The 16,479-nt window shown below is 44.6% G+C and overlaps 4 protein-coding genes across 8 annotated transcripts in view; 2 read left to right on the top strand and 2 right to left on the bottom strand.

Moving 5' to 3' along the window:
* Positions 1 to 16,479, bottom strand: part of LOC120959902 (rho-associated protein kinase 1) — a 212,346-nt gene that overhangs the window by 105,882 nt on the left and 89,985 nt on the right. The gene's annotated exons all lie outside the window — the stretch shown is intronic.
* On the top strand, positions 277 to 13,039 carry LOC120958302 (uncharacterized protein K02A2.6-like). Of its 3 annotated transcripts, XM_040381004.2 has the most exons (5): positions 277 to 1,099; positions 3,230 to 3,281; positions 7,812 to 8,773; positions 8,917 to 9,081; positions 10,165 to 10,249. In XM_040381004.2, exons 1-3 carry the CDS (start codon positions 1,088 to 1,090, stop codon positions 8,756 to 8,758), a joined length of 1,011 nt encoding a protein of 336 aa, XP_040236938.1. In that variant the 5' UTR covers positions 277 to 1,087; the 3' UTR covers positions 8,759 to 8,773; positions 8,917 to 9,081; positions 10,165 to 10,249. The 3 variants fall into 3 exon arrangements, with proteins under 3 accessions (XP_040236938.1, XP_040236956.2, XP_040236946.2); XM_040381022.2 differs by lacking the exons at positions 7,812 to 8,773; positions 8,917 to 9,081 and adding an exon at positions 11,085 to 13,039 and having other exon boundaries at positions 10,165 to 10,977; XM_040381012.2 differs by lacking the exons at positions 7,812 to 8,773; positions 8,917 to 9,081 and having other exon boundaries at positions 10,165 to 11,076.
* Positions 13,896 to 14,886, top strand: LOC120954727 (5-hydroxyisourate hydrolase). The gene is made up of 2 exons (XM_040374902.2): positions 13,896 to 14,628; positions 14,716 to 14,886. The coding sequence occupies exons 1-2, from the start codon at positions 14,188 to 14,190 to the stop codon at positions 14,803 to 14,805; spliced, it is 531 nt and encodes a 176-aa protein (XP_040230836.2). The 5' UTR covers positions 13,896 to 14,187; the 3' UTR covers positions 14,806 to 14,886.
* Positions 14,866 to 16,238, bottom strand: LOC120954718 (prostaglandin reductase 1-like). 2 transcript variants are annotated; one of them, XM_049608071.1, is made up of 2 exons: positions 15,932 to 16,238; positions 14,866 to 15,869 (listed from the first exon to the last, which is right to left on the bottom strand). In XM_049608071.1, exons 1-2 carry the CDS (start codon positions 16,110 to 16,112, stop codon positions 14,974 to 14,976), a joined length of 1,077 nt encoding a protein of 358 aa, XP_049464028.1. In that variant the 5' UTR covers positions 16,113 to 16,238; the 3' UTR covers positions 14,866 to 14,973. The 2 variants fall into 2 exon arrangements, with proteins under 2 accessions (XP_049464028.1, XP_040230823.1); XM_040374889.2 differs by having other exon boundaries at positions 15,955 to 16,159.

Here is a 16,479-nt window from a genome sequence, read left to right as displayed (position 1 = left end):
AATCCTACAAACGGGATCCGATCCGACCGAATCTTTCTAGGGGTTGAATCTTCGAATCTTCCGAATTCTTATTCTCCCAACGCTAGTGCGTAGACGCCGGGAAGTATTTTTCACGTTTCGTTTTCCTTTTTTTTTGCTTTTAGTCCTTCAAAAAACAAACAGCTGTGCTTGAAAACACGCCAGCTAACGCCGTACCGGAGCGCACACGAAGCTGCGAAAAGTCAGAGCCATAAAAAAGGGTACGCAGTTGGGTTTTGTCGCTTTTTTTTTTTTTTTTTTTGTTATCCTCGCTGCTGTTTTGTGCCGTAAATATGTATATGACTCAAAGGCGTTTGTCTTCCCACCTTTGCAACCGCCCGCCACATTATTCCCATCGTTCAAGCTAATGTCGCGAGAAAGGCACAAAGGAAGCTTCTCAGCGGTCGACGCATTGCAGGGTTGGCCGGGGTGAACACGCAAGCGCAAACATACATTATGCCCCCCGTCTCCCTCCAGCTCGTGTCCAAACATGTCTTCCCAGAACCAATGAACGTCTCCCCGGCCAAGCCCTGCCAACTGCTTTCCACAGCTGTCTACAGTGCCGCGTGTACGCCACACAAAAATTGCGCCAGTATTGGAAGCATAGCTCACGCGCGCGAACACACACACAGCCGCATCGTTCTGGGGAGCATCTCTGAGTGTGTGAGTGGGCGAGCGAGTAAGTGTCGTTTTTGCATAGATTTCAAACTACACGATCGCGTTGCATTACTCGTATTCAGCCGCTCGTCCAGTGTGCTTCACTTGTTCAGCGTTCTCGTCCCGTGCTCAGTGTTTGATTGGAGTCCGTGCAGCAGTTAGTCTCTCACTGCGTTTGGTACCAGCCTTTTCCTTTCGGTCAGCCCCACACATTCGCCTCGATTGAGTGTTTCTTTCTTTTCGCGGTGAAAAATCTAATTTTCAAACTAGTTTCGCGGTGTCTTCCTACCCGTTCCCAATTAATTTGAAGTCATTTGTGCGTGTATAAGTGTGTGTTGTTTTTTTTTTTTTGTCTGCTACAACTTTTTGTTTCTTTTTTGGAGCCAACTACGAGCCAACGTCCAAAATAATCATGAATGAACAGGTAAGTACTGTGTTTGTGTGTTTGGGATTTGTTTAATATACATTTGCCGGATAGTGAGTGAATCCATCGTTAGAATTCGGTGCGTTCGGTGTTTCGGTTTCAGTCCCATTTCGAAGGCAAGATTAATAGGAATCGGCCCAGCGGTGGACCGATTTTTACGATCTAACGGGTGTCGCTCCACCTTTTTCTTACCAGGGTTTTTTTTCGATGTTAATATTTTCAGTTTTGCTCTATTAGAATTTCGTGGGTTTTTTGTTTGCTCTATTAGAATTTCGTGGGATTTTTTTACGTAAAGCAGGCAAACATTTGTAGTGCGATTCTAGAAACTCCACTCGGGGTGACGTTATTTGGTTTGCAGTTTAATGTGAATGTGAAATATGTGTGTGTTTTTTTTTCTAGTGCATCAGAAGTGATTAAAATTAAACCAACAGGCAGTGTAGTGGTAAATGTATCGAGAGTGGTGCAATTTCTAATGGGACAGATATGTTTATTTGATGAATTTGCCGTATCCAGAGGGAATTTAGTTACTAGCTCAACCCATAGTTATGTGTTCTTGTATAAAGTGTACTGTTTTTGTTTAATTGTACAGTAGAAAGCGAACAACGCGATATATCAATGACGCCAACTGTTTTGTTCGTTGTTCTCACATATTTCGTTTGTGGAAGAACGAACAAGACTGTAGATGTCATTGAGCAGGCCTACGTCAGCGTTCGCGCTCAGTGTTGAGAGGAAAAAATGCGTAACGATTTTCGAGAATTTCCCGCCGAGCTAACGATCACGATGTAATTGCTTACAACACTACCCTAATGCTGGAAAAGTGCGTAACCCCGCGGCAAACCGGAAGGCATGGTTAATTAGGCACGAATTAATATAGGCACGCGCACGCAGGGACTGGGCCGGTTTTACGATCTTCCATTTTGCGGCTCTGTTCGCGCTATCCGAAGGACCGCTTGCAGTATTGCGTCCAGTTTCGATCCGCCTTTTACTTGGAGTTTTTTTTCTGTTTCAAATCGCGTACTGTGCGATTAGCATAAGTGGGAGCAATTTGTGATTTTCGTTTGTGATTTTTTTTTATTATATCCGATACTGGAATCACTATTCAATTTGTTCATGAAATCACACAAATTGAGCCTACAGGCATCTGGTGGAGTAGTGCTTTTTTTATTATGTTTCATTACCAGGAAGAAACTTATCCAAAATTTAACCGAAATTAATTAACTGCGAAAGAATAAATACTTATGTTTTCGTTCTTTTTCTGACAGATGGAACAATTAAAAAGTATTGCTTCATTTACCTCAACAAACCTCACATACTTTGTTAGTTTCACAGGAAACCAACCACGTCTTACAAGACACTTTAATCGCAACGATGAAGAAGCCAGGGTTTTCGCAATCAACTCCGCAATGCTACCGGCCAGACCGGTCACATCCACAGCACAAAATCGTCCTCGATATTAATGATTGCAGCAATCTAGGCAGCGTTCTCGTTTGCTTTGTAGAAGAAAACACGACCCTGATTGCTGTAGTTATTGATCATCGTAAGATCAGCATATACAACTGTGTACATCATTCGGTTCGCATTCACTCCCGTTCGCTAGTGCGTTGTTGAAAATTCGAAGGTTGAATTTTAATTTCTCCCAGTTATTTATTTATTTATTTTCCAACATATATGCCTTGCACTTTTGTGGCTGAGACAAAAGGATTACTTCAACCCGAACTTATTCCCCTAACTTCTGCCTTGATGCTCTCTCATCTTGACGCATCTGTTCGTCGTTTAATTAGGCCATACGGCCCGTTGAAGATTAAATAATAATAATAATAATAATAATAATAATAATAATCTCACGACATTACTTTTAAATTGTTCGCACGGCTACGGGGCTAGGTGTGATGTGCTCACCGCGAGTACCACAGTGAGTCACAGCAGGCCCCGTAAATCCGATTAGTAGTGAGAAGTAGAAATTGTGCTGGCTATGGGTTCGCGTCGGGCGTGAGAGGAAACACACACAAATGATCTCTCAACCCAAGTGGCGCTTGCTCTACCTCAGTATTTACACGCTGTGCAATTTGGTGCTGGTTTAATGGAATGGTTTAACTGTTGTGTTTTTCCTCCTCTTCGTTCTCGTTCCAGCACGATCCTATCGGCATATTGGCCACGATCTTTGGCACGGAGAGGCTCGAAGGTAAGTGTCGCAATGTGTAAAATTTCATCGATTTCGATTTCGTCCTAGACAGTCGTCGACCCTTAATACCTCGCTGGTTTGCATTGTTTGTATCGCTTGAATCGTATCCATACTTAAATGTGCACTAGTCATTTGCTTGTTGCCGCTCAAGCTGTATTTTTGACATTTTAGCTCAGGCTTCTCACACGATTCGGAACGACGGTAGCTTCCGTCGGATGCTTAAACATAATTTTTGTTCATAACTTTCCCGTTTATGTACCCAAACGTGTGAGCTAGTGTAGGATCAACCGTGTTGAAAACCACTAAGGTTGTGTGTGTGTGCTAGTATGTGACCTTCTGCTATTATGTTGTTGTATTTTTACTTCTCGTAAGGCCTAGCAAAAATGCATTTTAAAATCATTATGTTTTCAAACACACTTAAAAGTATCAAATTAAGCAATACGGCAAAGCCGTCCCTACTGAATAAAAAAAAAAGTATCAAATCATATAGTTTTTCACTTTTTTGGCAAAAAATTTTTGATTCAGCAACAAAAAAATCGACCCTGCGACGAAAAAGCGGTTATTTTCGTTTACATAGTTTTTAACTGGACTCCACACATAGTTTGGCTTAGTTTTGACTGTTGAAGCTATTTCAGCCGCCAAGTGTCAAATTTCATAAACATCGCTGGCTTGAATCGTAAAACTCCCCAATTCCAGTATAACAGATGGCACTGTGCAACCAGACATGCCGCGACAACTTCACGCCGCGAAGCGTGACAAGGTAGCCAAAATCTGCATGCCTGAAACATGTTACGCCTAAATGTATGTAGTCGAGTGCCATCCATATGGGGCGATGACTTTCGATGAAATACGAAACCTTTCACGTCCCTACAATATAGGCAAAGATGCATACAATTACAAATTGCATACAATTTTTCCCATAGGGTGCTTCGTAAATGCGATGTTTTTTTTTTGCGATCGCAACATTGTTCCAATCACCTAATCCAACGGTCGGCAAACTTTGCAACCGAAAGAGCCAAATTCTATTTTAAAAAAATTTGGTAGATTTTCACGTTCCGTCACTCAAAATTATTTGTTTGTTATTTGAAACATATGGTTATGAACCGCCATCTTGAAACTAAAAGCCGCATGCCGTACGTTGCACGGGTCTGTTCCTTTGGGTTAGGGTTTCATGATTCCTTCATTCATATTGGCAAAATGTTGAAAAATCCGTAAACTTTGTCAAAACTCCTTGTCAACTGCAAAAAAGAGCTTTTGTCGAGGCCGCATCAAAAATTTACACATTGACAAAACATCATCAACAGAAGTTCAGACCTAGAATATCGATTGATATTTTATCTAGAAAGTAGTGATCGGAAACATAAACCGATTAGAAACATTCATTTTAGCAATATTAACTTATCATCGATTCACAACTGCGCCGGATAACTGTTTGTTAACGTTTTTACACGAACGTCAACTTTTACTATCTTTTGTCAACTTTATTTCCTAGCTGCTTCAGGATACGAAATAATGACAAAACCTCACATGTCAGCATTTTGTCACTCAAGCCCTACCCAAGCGCCGCAAATTAAGCTTAAACGACTGGAAAATAAAATATTCATAGAAAACAAAACGAAAGCTCCATAGCTTCATTGGTTTACTCAATAAATGGCGTATTACTCATTATTATATTGCTGTCCTATTCTTGAAATGTGTTTCGACAAGCTTTATCTTAATCATGTACCTATATAGCCTTCTAACTTTCCGAGCAAATATCTATATGAATGGTCGTGTGGTCAAGATACGTGAGTATCAACACCAGCGACCATTGCTCAAATCTCACTTGCTACAGTACAAATAGTTGGCATTGGAGTTTAAGCATTTAAACAATCGTATCGCCGTTCTAGCTCTAGCGATGCATAACTTCAATGCGAAACCATACAACAGTACAGAGGGAATGATAATGCTATCCAAGCGAGGGAAGCTCCACTATCCCACCAACAGATGGCTCCACCAGCTTTTTACTATGTTAGAATGCATGAGTCGTTTGCCGTCTGCTAAACGAAGTCTCTTTTATATTCCGTTTAGGTTGAAAGCTTGAGTCGTTTAGCGGTCGTTTAGTGGATTTGTGGCACTTGGGTAGAGAATGACGAATCTTTCGAGACATATGAATCATTTGAGATTCGTGAATCTTTAGAGATTTATGCATTTTTCGAGTCTCATAATCTTACGAGATTCATAAATCTTGGCAAACGAGATTCAGACCCTTTGAACCATTTCGAAGATTCATTGGGATTTATGAATCTGAGTCAGATTAACCCATCTCTAGTCTGCACTGGTGGGTAAATCTATTTCAGATTCATAAATCTGATTGAATCTTTGAATGAATTCAATTAATCTAAATCGCGGATAGAAAGATTCATAAAGCTCAAAAGATTCACAAATCTCGAAAGTTTCACGAATCTCGAAAGCTTCATAAATCTCAAACGATTCATGATTCTCGTAAGATTCAAATATAACGAGAGATTTACAAAATCAGGTTCAGATCCATTATTTTAATGAATCTTTGAAGGAATTAAATGAATCTGATTCTTGGATGAAAGGATTCCTGAATCTCATAAGGTTCATGAGTCACCACAGATTCATAGTGCTTGAGCTTCTTATCATTCTTCTTTTTAGCATAAAAACCAGCCAATATAGGCTCTCGAGACTTCTTGGCATGTACAACACAGCAGGATAATTTGTTTTGCTACAGGACTTGACCATGCAAGGCTTAAACCCACATGTTGTTAAGTCGTGCAAGTTAAGCATTGTACTGTACTGTATGGGATCAAGCAAATTCAATATTTTGTAAATCATACCTTGCATGATTCATGAATCTTAATGGATACATGAATCTATGAGATTTATGAATCCTTGGAGATTCGTGAATGTTTAGAGTTTCATGAATTTGTAGAGGATGATGAATATTTAGTGATTCATGCATCTTTGGAGTTTTGTATTTAGCCATACATAGCTTTATGGCAACATGTTTCGGTCACATGCTGCCTGAAAACTTCTGTATCAATGGAAGTAACACTAGCGATTACGCCCCGGGCTTAAGAGAAATTATCTGCAAAACGTGAATTTTAACCTGAAAAAAGTGCACAGAGAGCTGACTGAAACAATCAGCAAAGATTTGTAACCTGTTGTATAATGAATATTTGTTAGCGCCACATTGAATATCAGTGCAAGATAGAACAATTGGATTAGTTTTCTATAAACTATAATTAGGCTGCGTCCACGATTTTCAAATGGGGATCGAAAATTACAATTTCATGTTTATGGCAAGCTAAATGAAAAGTGGAATTATGGGTTTCAGCCGCGTTTACAGCTTATAGTCTAGACTAGGCATGGGCAAAACGATTCTTTTCACCGAACGCGAACGAACTAGTTCGCTCACCAAAAAGAAGCGAACGCGAACGACGATTCTTTCGTTCTTTGTTTCATGAGGTTTTTATTCACAAAGAACGCTCGTTATCTTTTTCATTTACCCACCATAGACGCATACTGTAGCCAAAGAAGTACTCATTCTGCGGTTGAAACCAATCATTTAAAAACATTAAACACTCGGCTGTCTGGTCAACACAATCCATCGCAAAACCGACCAAAAACTGTAAAACATGTAAAGCATGTAAAAAACTAATACGAGCAAAAATGTCTCCTGCATATATTGTACCCCATGCCTTATACACACTTAAGGATTCTATTTAAAAAAAAAAACTACTTAAATATGGATCAAAATGATGAGCACAATCAATTAAGTTCAGTTCATTCGCGAACAATGACTAATCCGTTTGAACGGGCTCGATCTATTGAATTGTATAGGTATAATTTCCATACCAACAGAACACAGATCGAACACAAATGACCCAGTTCGAACGCGTTCGATGAATTCAGTTGTGTAGGTACGATTTACACACCAACAGAACACAGATCGAACACTAACGGATCAGATCGAACGCGTTCGATGAATTCAGTTGTGTAGGTACGATTTACACACCAACAGAACACAGATCGAACACCAGTTCGAACGCGTTCGATGAATTCAGTCGTATAGATACGATTTCCACACCAACAGCACACGTATCGAACACTGCTGGACAAATTCGGCGGCGTTCGAGGAATTGAGTTGTATGGGTACGATTTCAACACCAACAGGGTACATTTTGATCTCTGAAGACCCGTTCGCAGGGTGCGAGAATGAGCGAGAAAGCAATATGATTTTGCACGCATAGTAGTGCATAGTTGCACTGTATTTCGTAATGACAGCCCCCCCCCCCCCCCCCCCCCCCCCCGCTTTAGTTGTTGCCATCTTATCACACCTATTTGCTGTAAAGGATAGATGGCCTAGTGGTTAGATGGAGAGAGAGAGAGCCGTCTATCCATTATATCTATCCAAGGCTCCAACACCTGCACTGTTGTAGCGGCGAAAGATTTCGCACACCCGGTGTTTGGCAGATATGTACCTAACGTCTTGGCCATTCCGATTCCCTCCGCTCGTTGTAGATGCGAACTTTCTGTTTGATTACCAGCTGCGACTGCTGTACCAATCGTTTACATCCAGCTGGAAGACGGTCGACTTTTTCTCATCGGAGATGGCCTGCTACCAACGCCAGCACAAATCGATTAAACTGACGAGCCGTTGCATCATGGTTGATAATCGGGTGATAGTGCCACGCCACCTCCGGACCCAGTGTCTGGAACACTTTCACCGGGGCCACGCCGGGTACGGGCCGATGCAGCAGCAGGCAGCCAGGTTCCTGTACTGGCCGACGATGGATTACGACATCGTGGAGTTTATTCGAGCATGCGCCGTCTGTGACACGATGATGCCGCGCATCCCCAAGAACTACTGCAGCCTGCCTTGGATGCAGTTTATCGTGCGCATCGTTCCGCTGAAATCTCGGTTCCTGCTGGTGGCAATCGATACGTCCTCCCTCTGGCCGGAAGTGGAGATCGTTACGAACAAACGGCCCACCGCGATCGTGTGCACGCTACGGTCGATGTTCTCCCGATTTGGTTTGCCGAAGCTGCTCCTGACCGATCTCGAGGACCCGTTCAACACCACTTACTTCCAGTCCTTCTGCCGGGAGGAAGCGATCAGACACGAGCCGAGCATTCCGATTCCGAACTGCTCGGCGGAACATTTTATTACCGGCCTGACGTGTGCCATCCCTTTTATCCACAACACTGGCAAAACGCTCTCGGCGGCCGTGAAGGAGTATTTAGAGATTTATCGCACCACACCGTGCACCTTCCTGCCGGGCAACCGATCACCAGCCGCAGTGCTGTTGGCCTACCCGCCGAAGCCGAAACCGATCCCGTCACACTTCCTCAATGCCATGCACGAGATTTTGCGCATACTGATATCTTTTGGGCCGCTCGGGCACCATATCTTACCAAAGCCGGCAGACCCAAGCAAACAACAACAGCACCGAACGAACGGCCACTAGCTCATCGGCCTACAGGTATGCGTGTATGTTTAGGGAAAGCTTTCACGTTACGCACCTGTGGTTCCGTGTAGAGCATCCCGCCTGCGAGCACCATGTATTAATGTACTTATGTTTGATTTCTCTGTTTCTTCGTTTTCTTTCTCGTTTCCTTCTGTTAGTCGCCCATCACGTCGCCTCGATTTGTTTTTGGTTTTTTTCTACACTATTGTTTAATTCCCGGCCAGCCTTTGAGGCGAAAAGCTGTTTTGACCTGAAAGTAGTTTTGTTTTAATGTTGTTGTTTTTTTTTTTAATTCGAATCATTACACTAACATCGTAGTTGAAGTAAGTAGAAATGATTATTTTCCTATAAATTATAGACTTAGACTTATAGACTTTCCCAATATTTCATCATTCACTAGTCAGCAGACCCTTTTTCCGATTAGTAATTGAGGTAGCGTGGACGAGGAAATTGAATTCTGAACCGATTGGTTAATTCTCTATCTGATAAACTACTTTTTTTAAGTATACATTTACTACGTTTACTGTACTTAACAGCGTTTTTACTTGATTTCGCAAGCGTAGCAACGTTCAACGCAACTGCAGCATTTGACAGCACAAACACATCAGCTGTTTTTAGAACGTCATCACGCTTAAGACAGCCTTTACACCATTTTTGTTACTAGTTGTCTGGTCTTTGGAACAGAAATAGTTGCACAATTACAATAGTTGTACAATTCATAACTACACATGCATGAGAGCCGACGAAACGCAATAGTAGGCTAATGACTAAGACGACTTGATACCTTCGAAATGCTATCGAGGGTGTATCCTTAGATATGATAAATGGTTTAATTTCGCAAGAAGAAGCTAATTTAAGCAACACGGCAATGACGTTCCTGCTGAAAGGAAAAAGAAGGAAATTAGTTTATTACATCTTGCAAACTATTTGCCGTTCCAGGACGATCTTGATTTAGACGGGTAGCACTTTCTTTTTGTGAACGATCTGGTTACACGGTTCACATTCATATTTGTATTGAAGGAGATGAACGACCTGGCGTACTAGGATATTCTTTATTAGGGAAGAACATTCGTGTTATGAACAACACTGTACATTAGGAACACCTCTTGAGGAACACCTCTACTCCACACGCAGCAATTACGCCGCGTCGTTGACCTATTTGGAAACAGTGATTGCACAATTTGTTGTACACGTTGGTTTATTGTCAAGTCACTTATTGAACATGTGGTTGGCAAAATATTATGAAAAAATAGTGGTACCACAAGATGTACATTTTGAACCGCTAAAGTTAGATCAAACATGCAACTACGTGAGCGCCTTTCTACCAGAACCTGACCCTGACACCGTCGTGCGGCACAATTAGCAAAGTATTACATCCTACATCCTTTTCTTTCCTGCTTTCACAGATTTAGTGGCCATATCTATGATGCTATTCGGCGTAGCAAGCATCTTCATCTTAGCCTTATTCAATCTCTCGCGGTTCACACCCAGCTACAGCAAGCTGTGTGCGCTCGTGCACGTTCTGCTGGCAGGATTCGGGATAATGATGCTAGCCTTTGGCCGGGTTCTGTATATGTTCGTGTACAGCGACACAATGTCAATCGCCCGTTTCCTCATCTACGGCATGGAACTGCTGACAATCGTAATCCTCGGCTTCCAGTGCTTGCTGGACAGGTGCAAGCGGTTGCAGTACAAGGTGCGCGTCGAGGGCCGGGTCACCCGGGTCCGCGCCGACCTAGCGAAAGACCTCGCACTCGCCAGAGGCGGCTCGTTCACGCGCAGCTGCCAAACGTCGCGCAGCGCCTTTATCCCACCCGAATGTGACCGTCCGGTGGCAGCGGTACGCCGATCCGGCCGTCTGCCCATCACCACCGCCACCACGCTCAGAATGCCTGCCCTAGCCGACGGTGGCACCGAGCCGGGCATGGCAAAACTGTACGCAACGTCACCAGCCGTCCCACCAGCAGTAGCAGGGCCATCGAAACCGCGTCCAACATCATCGATCAGGGAAGCAACCGAGCTGGGGCCGAAACCGAAACGGCCAATTGTTTTTCCGCGAACGTCGTTTCTCGATACAGACTCCTCCACAGAAGAGGGTGGTACGGTGGTGCAGACAAGGGTTAGCGTGCATCCGGTACCTGCTCCTACTCCCACCGAAGTGCCCTTCAAACCCTCACCCGACGGGGAGTTTGTATCGTACAAGACAAGCGACGGATACGGTAAGGCAAAGTGCTTAACACTGCCAGACCTGTTTTTTAACTAAACTGCGATTGCCTGTTTTCTCCTTCCTTTTTTTCTTGCTCCCTTCGCTTTTCTATTGTTTCAGTTATCATGAAGTCTATAAAAAAATAATCATCTGAATATGCTTCACCGACGTTGGGCCGAGCGCCAAATGGCACACCGCAAGGGAGATGCCAGCTAACAGCCAAAATGAGTGCGGTTTTGGCGTGGGAGCCCCAGCAAAAAAGTTTTGAAGCGCAGATAGTTTGTAAGAGAACCATTTATTTTAATGTTGTAAACGCAAGTCGAGACATCTTTTTAGGCGGTGGCCGTGCAAGAAAGCTGGGCAAGTGTGCTGGCCAAACATTTTATAAATCCTACACACGAACAATTATATTCTATTTTCTATTATATATAACAATATATACGAAGTTAGAATATACGAACTATTCATTATTATAATGCTACTAACTTTTACTTTGGTTTTACTTTGGTGAATTTATATTCTATTATCACCCTTACGCGTTTATGTGAAATAGTATGCTTGGATGGTGTTGGATCTAGTATAGCAACACAAGAACGATGAATCTACAATAATTCACAATTGGAAGAATGATACATTTAGGAACTTTGGAACACACTAAACGAATAAAAAGGCATTGAATATTCAACAATCGGGAAATCCCGAAGGCTAGATACTACTGGTCGTATGCGTATTCTTCATGTAGAAGCCACCCTGCCCTTCTGGCGGTGGTTGGTTCCAGACACAGTTTTAGATGTATCCTGTACCCGATATCTCTGCGTAGATGTCAGAAGATCAGAAGTCGACAGCATATATTGCTTTGCAGGATTTTTTATTTCATTTAATTTTACTAATTTCTCATATAGTGTAAGAACATTTTGCAACATTTTGCAAGTGCAAGAACAGACCTAATGGTCAACAAAAAAATTAAAAAAACACAGGGTTTCCATAGCCAATTTGCGATTGTAAACTAGTTACAGGTTTTTGTTATGTTTCAATTTCACGTCTTTCCAGATGTAAGGGTTCGACGCAAAGGAACCTGTGCCCATTTGAGGGGTTTTGACACCAAAGTAAACATCAACTATTTTACAACAACGTATTGGCTATGAAAACCCCGTAAATAAAAATAACAACAATATTGATATATAAACCAGAATTCAGAATTGTTTTTCCCTTCAGAGTTTAAGGCATCAATTTTTTTGAGTAGATACATAGCTTAGAGCTTTATGCTAATCTTAACAACATTTCGGTACTGTCAGGTAGGCAGCCCATGCGTCCTGGATGGAGATATTCTTGTAGGGTCGGTTGATATCACGATCTTCCAAATACCGCAGAAATAGATAGAAGAGAGTACAATCTAAGGCATCAGATTTCCTCAGATTGCTACCGGTGGGATCGTTTCGATTTGGCAAGCTGCTTGACCTGGAAGGCCAGCTCCATCAAGCCTCCCAAAACACGTGTGGTGAGAGTTTAGAAGTATAGGAGTAGCTTGACTGGCAGAGAGAAGCCCATCCCATCCCATTTCACAACATTAGGCGACACACTTCGATCCGAGTGTCCACAACAGCGCCGATAAGATAGATCCTTCCAGAATGTACGTAGCGATAGTGACGGCACACACGTGCAATACTGCCCAATTCTGTCCGACACTAAAATATGATTAGATCGAAACCGAAAACCAACAACGGCAGCCAAACAGAACGGTAGATAGCCTTCGAGAGAGAGCGTGTGTGTGTGCGTGAGATATAGAGCGCTTACGAGAGCGATGATGCCGCCATGCCGAGCTGTTCGGGTCTTCACGCACGACCAAAACAAAACAAGATAACGCGCGACCGGTTGGGATGCGCTGTACGAAATTGTGGAGCAATATGGGCATGGCAAGCATGTTAGGCAGTACTTCTTATTACTAATCATAACAGTATTTACATTTTTCTATGCTTTCAATGTGTGTCTATTAATCAAAATAAATAAAATAAATAAAACAACACCTTGATTTTGTTTTAATAAATAAAAAAAAAAATTGTATCAGAAATCAGGGCCACACCAATAACGCTGGGATAGTTGACAAAGCTTTTACGCAAGCATCATGAAATGTTATTTCTTCTCCATCTTTAGGCTAACAACAGTTGTTTAGGGTGCAAAACATCTTAAACATAAACATCTAAAACATTAAACAGCGGCTAGCTTTTTATCTAATGAATAAATACAACAGATCGAGCGGTATTCTACAAAAGAAACTATCTATTTTGCCTAAATGTTAGACAACATTTCCAATTCTTTTCAAAATGTAACAGAGTTACCGCATGAATACAATTCGAGGTCGAAAGTCGATTTTTTTTAATTAAATAAGTATTTAGGTAAATAGATTCTAACTAACTACAAACTGTAAAGAGACGATTCATTCATATAAATTCAAATAAATGAGAATGTTTAGTGGTACAGCCGTTAATTTGCACGACTCAACAACATACCCGTCGACCGTTCGAGCCTCGCAAGGACTGGCCATTCGGAAGACCCAAAAATTTGCATAGGCAACGTAGGTCGTTACGTCAAAAAGAAGATGAAAAAATTAAAATATTAAAATACTAAATTCTATACTTATTAGCCCTGAACTGCTGAGAATGGTTGTTTGGTTGGTTGTTCTGTTTATACCAACTTTGGGACTCGCGACTGTTGAAAATAACAGCTTTTTGTATGCTAGATTTTAACTCACAATTTTCTGTCTCACAATTTCACAAACTGTTGTATAAAAACGGGCGTTATAAAGGTCACATACAGTGACACTCTAATGAATATGTGATGTGATTTTTGTGAGCTTGCCACGGTATAAAAATGCACCAAAAAAAAAAAGGTAGACTGTCCACTTTGCCCCGTGTTCCCATCCAAACGCCAAACCGTTCCATTCATGGTAGGAAAAGCTTCCAAAAAATCTCGACCCACAGAGATGTGTGCGTGTGCGTGTAAAAGGCCTATCGTGCGCCCTTGACCAGTGCCATCATTCCATAGCCTATATAAATACAACAAGCGCGTTTGCAAGCTCCGTTTGAGCTCCACACAGAGGGCAAAAGCAAGCGTCCGTCCGGCTATCAATCAAACGGGGCAGGGCAGCCTGTAGACACAGTGCCAACAATCAAAGCTCTCCTCCTCCCCCCCTCCTGGCTCCTCGATCAACAAAGCGGCCGACACGATGCGTTGCGCACGACGCCACCAAAGCCGTCAACATCTCGCGCGGACGGCACTGTCAGTTGCGCTGACGGTTCTGCTTATCGCCACCACAGCCGCAGCGGCTGCCGTAGCAGCAGCAGCATCATCATCCGCATCATCATCCACATCCGTGCCGCCGACCGAGCAGGGTGACGCGACCGACACGATGCAGAACCTCTCGACGCACATTCTCGACACGACGCGGGGCAAACCGACCCCGGAGGTGCCGGTCACGCTGTACGTGCGCGCCGCGAGCCAATCCTGGACGAAGGTGTCCACCGGCATCACCGACGGGGACGGCCGGTTCCGCAGCTTCTTCGCCGACGGCCAGCCGGGGCTGGCGGCGGGCGTGTACAAGCTGCACTTTGACGTGGGCCCGTACTTCCGGAGCCGCAGCGTCGAAAGCCTGTACCCGTTCATCGAGGTAAGTGTGTCCGGGCTCGGTTTGCTGTTTGGGTCTGCTCGCTCTTGTGTGAGTAACTCCTTGTCCTACCTTCTCTCTTTCCCCCAGATTGTGTTTACCGTGGCCGATCCGACGCAGCACTACCACATCCCGCTGCTGCTCAACCCGTTCGGTTACTCCACGTACCGTGGCTCATAATTTGTGTGTTTGTAAAAGGGTGCTCTTCCCTCCCAGCCAATAAATCGCTTGCACCACTGATCTGATTTGCACCAACGAAAACGGTACTCACTTTTTATTCTCTTTTGCGCGATTGCATGTGTTTGTGTGTGTTGTTTGATAGTTATGTGCGCGTAGACGGGTACGTTTTTACACCTTGACGACCGCCTTGCCCGTGTTCCCCCCAGTAAGCATGCTGACGAAGGCGGCCGGCATCTGCTCGAACCCGTCGGTGACCGTTTCCTGGTAGCGCAGCCGGCCCTCCTCGATCCACTGCAGATTCTGCCGGATGCCCTCCATCCACCGCTTCGCCCAGCGCGTCACGATGAACCCCTCCTGGCGCAGCTGCTTGAACACGAACAGGCGCTGCGGGTCGGCGACCTGCGCCCGCTCCGCGTTGTAGTTCGAGATCGTGCCGCACACCGAGATGCGCCCGTACAGGTTCATCTGGCCGAGCACCGCCTCGGAGATGTAGCCGCCCACGTTGTCGAAGTAGCAGTCCACGCCGCCGGGGGCCGCCGCCCGCAGCGCGTCCGCGAACGCGTCCCGCTCCACCTGCCGGTAGTTGATGGTGGCGTCGAAGCCGAGCTCCCGCAGCCAGCCGCACTTGTCGTCCGAGCCGGCGATGCCCACCACCCGGCAGCCCTTGATCTTGGCGATCTGGCCGACCAGGCTGCCGACCGCACCGGCCGCCCCGCTCACCACCACCGTTTCGCCCTGCTTCGGCTGGCACAGCTCGAGGAAGCCGAAGTAGGCGGTGTTGCCCGGCATGCCGAGCACGCCGAGCCCGAGCGACGCCGGGTGCGCCCCGAACGGGGGCAGCACGTACGGCCGGCTGTCGGCGGCACCCTGCTCCGGGTTCACCAGCGTGTGCGTGCGCCAGCCAAAGTTGCCGAACACGGTCGCACCGACCGGAAACTGGGGGTGCCGGCTGGCCGTCACCTTCGCCACCTGGCCCCCGATCATGACCGTGCCGGCCGGATAGCTGGCCATGTACGGGCGCATGTACGGATCGACGCTCAGGAACACGGCCTCGGCAACAAACTCTACAACAACAGAAAAAAAATAACACATCAGACAGGTGAAAGGTGGTTTTGCTCGCACGCACCGTTTTGCCCGGTTTCAACCAACCATTCTCGCCCGGTTCCGGTAGCGTTTCCTCCTCCAGTCGGAAGTTTTCGTCCTTCGGCAGGCCCTCGAACGGCTTCGCGTAGATCCACTTTTTGGCCACCACCATTTTGTACTGCTTTTTTTTTTTTGCTTACTAGACACAGGGCGCGCGCTCGCATACACGCAACCGGCAACAAATCACGACGACTACTAGCGCACCGGCGAACGATGACACAATTTTATTTCAATCCCGAATCCCGTTGTTGGATGAGGGCTGTGACGTGGTGATCGTGGTGGTGGTGGTGTACGATAACACTTATCTAGAGGCGCTTCTCTCGCTCTCGCGCACTTTTTGTGCGTGTGTCTTGCGCACTCTTTCGCTCGCACGCTTTGCGCTCAGATGCATGCTCGCAGAGGGTGTTCCGTGCAGCTTTTGCGTTCGATTGTATATGATTAAAAATCAGTATTGTTTTCTTTTATTTCACTTTTTTTGCTGTATGGTAATTTAGTCTACAATTTATAAAACAAAATGGAAAAAGTACTAAT

The sequence above is a fragment of the Anopheles coluzzii genome, chromosome X (genome assembly GCF_943734685.1).
Source record: "Anopheles coluzzii chromosome X, AcolN3, whole genome shotgun sequence".
Taxonomy (NCBI): Eukaryota; Metazoa; Arthropoda; class Insecta; order Diptera; family Culicidae; genus Anopheles; species Anopheles coluzzii.
Note: the sequence above shows the minus strand (reverse complement) of the source record. Positions and strands in the feature narration are given on the sequence as shown.

What these genes read in the sequence shown, in the direction of transcription:
- LOC120958302 (XM_040381004.2), top strand. An exon ending in TGGCACGGAGAGGCTCGAAG is followed by an intron (nt 3,282 to 7,811) that starts GTAAGTGTCGCA and finishes CGCTCGTTGTAG; the next exon opens with ATGCGAACTTTCTGTTTGAT.
- LOC120954727 (XM_040374902.2), top strand. Translation starts at nt 14,188, where the DNA reads ATGCGTTGCGCACGACGCCACCAAAGCCGTCAACATCTCGCGCGGACG. An exon ending in GCCTGTACCCGTTCATCGAG is followed by an intron (nt 14,629 to 14,715) that starts GTAAGTGTGTCC and finishes TCTTTCCCCCAG; the next exon opens with ATTGTGTTTACCGTGGCCGA.
- LOC120954718 (XM_049608071.1), bottom strand. Translation starts at nt 16,112, where the DNA reads ATGCGAGCGCGCGCCCTGTGTCTAGTAAGCAAAAAAAAAAAAGCAGTA. An exon ending in GGTTGAAACCGGGCAAAACG is followed by an intron (nt 15,870 to 15,931) that starts GTGCGTGCGAGC and finishes CTGTTGTTGTAG; the next exon opens with AGTTTGTTGCCGAGGCCGTG.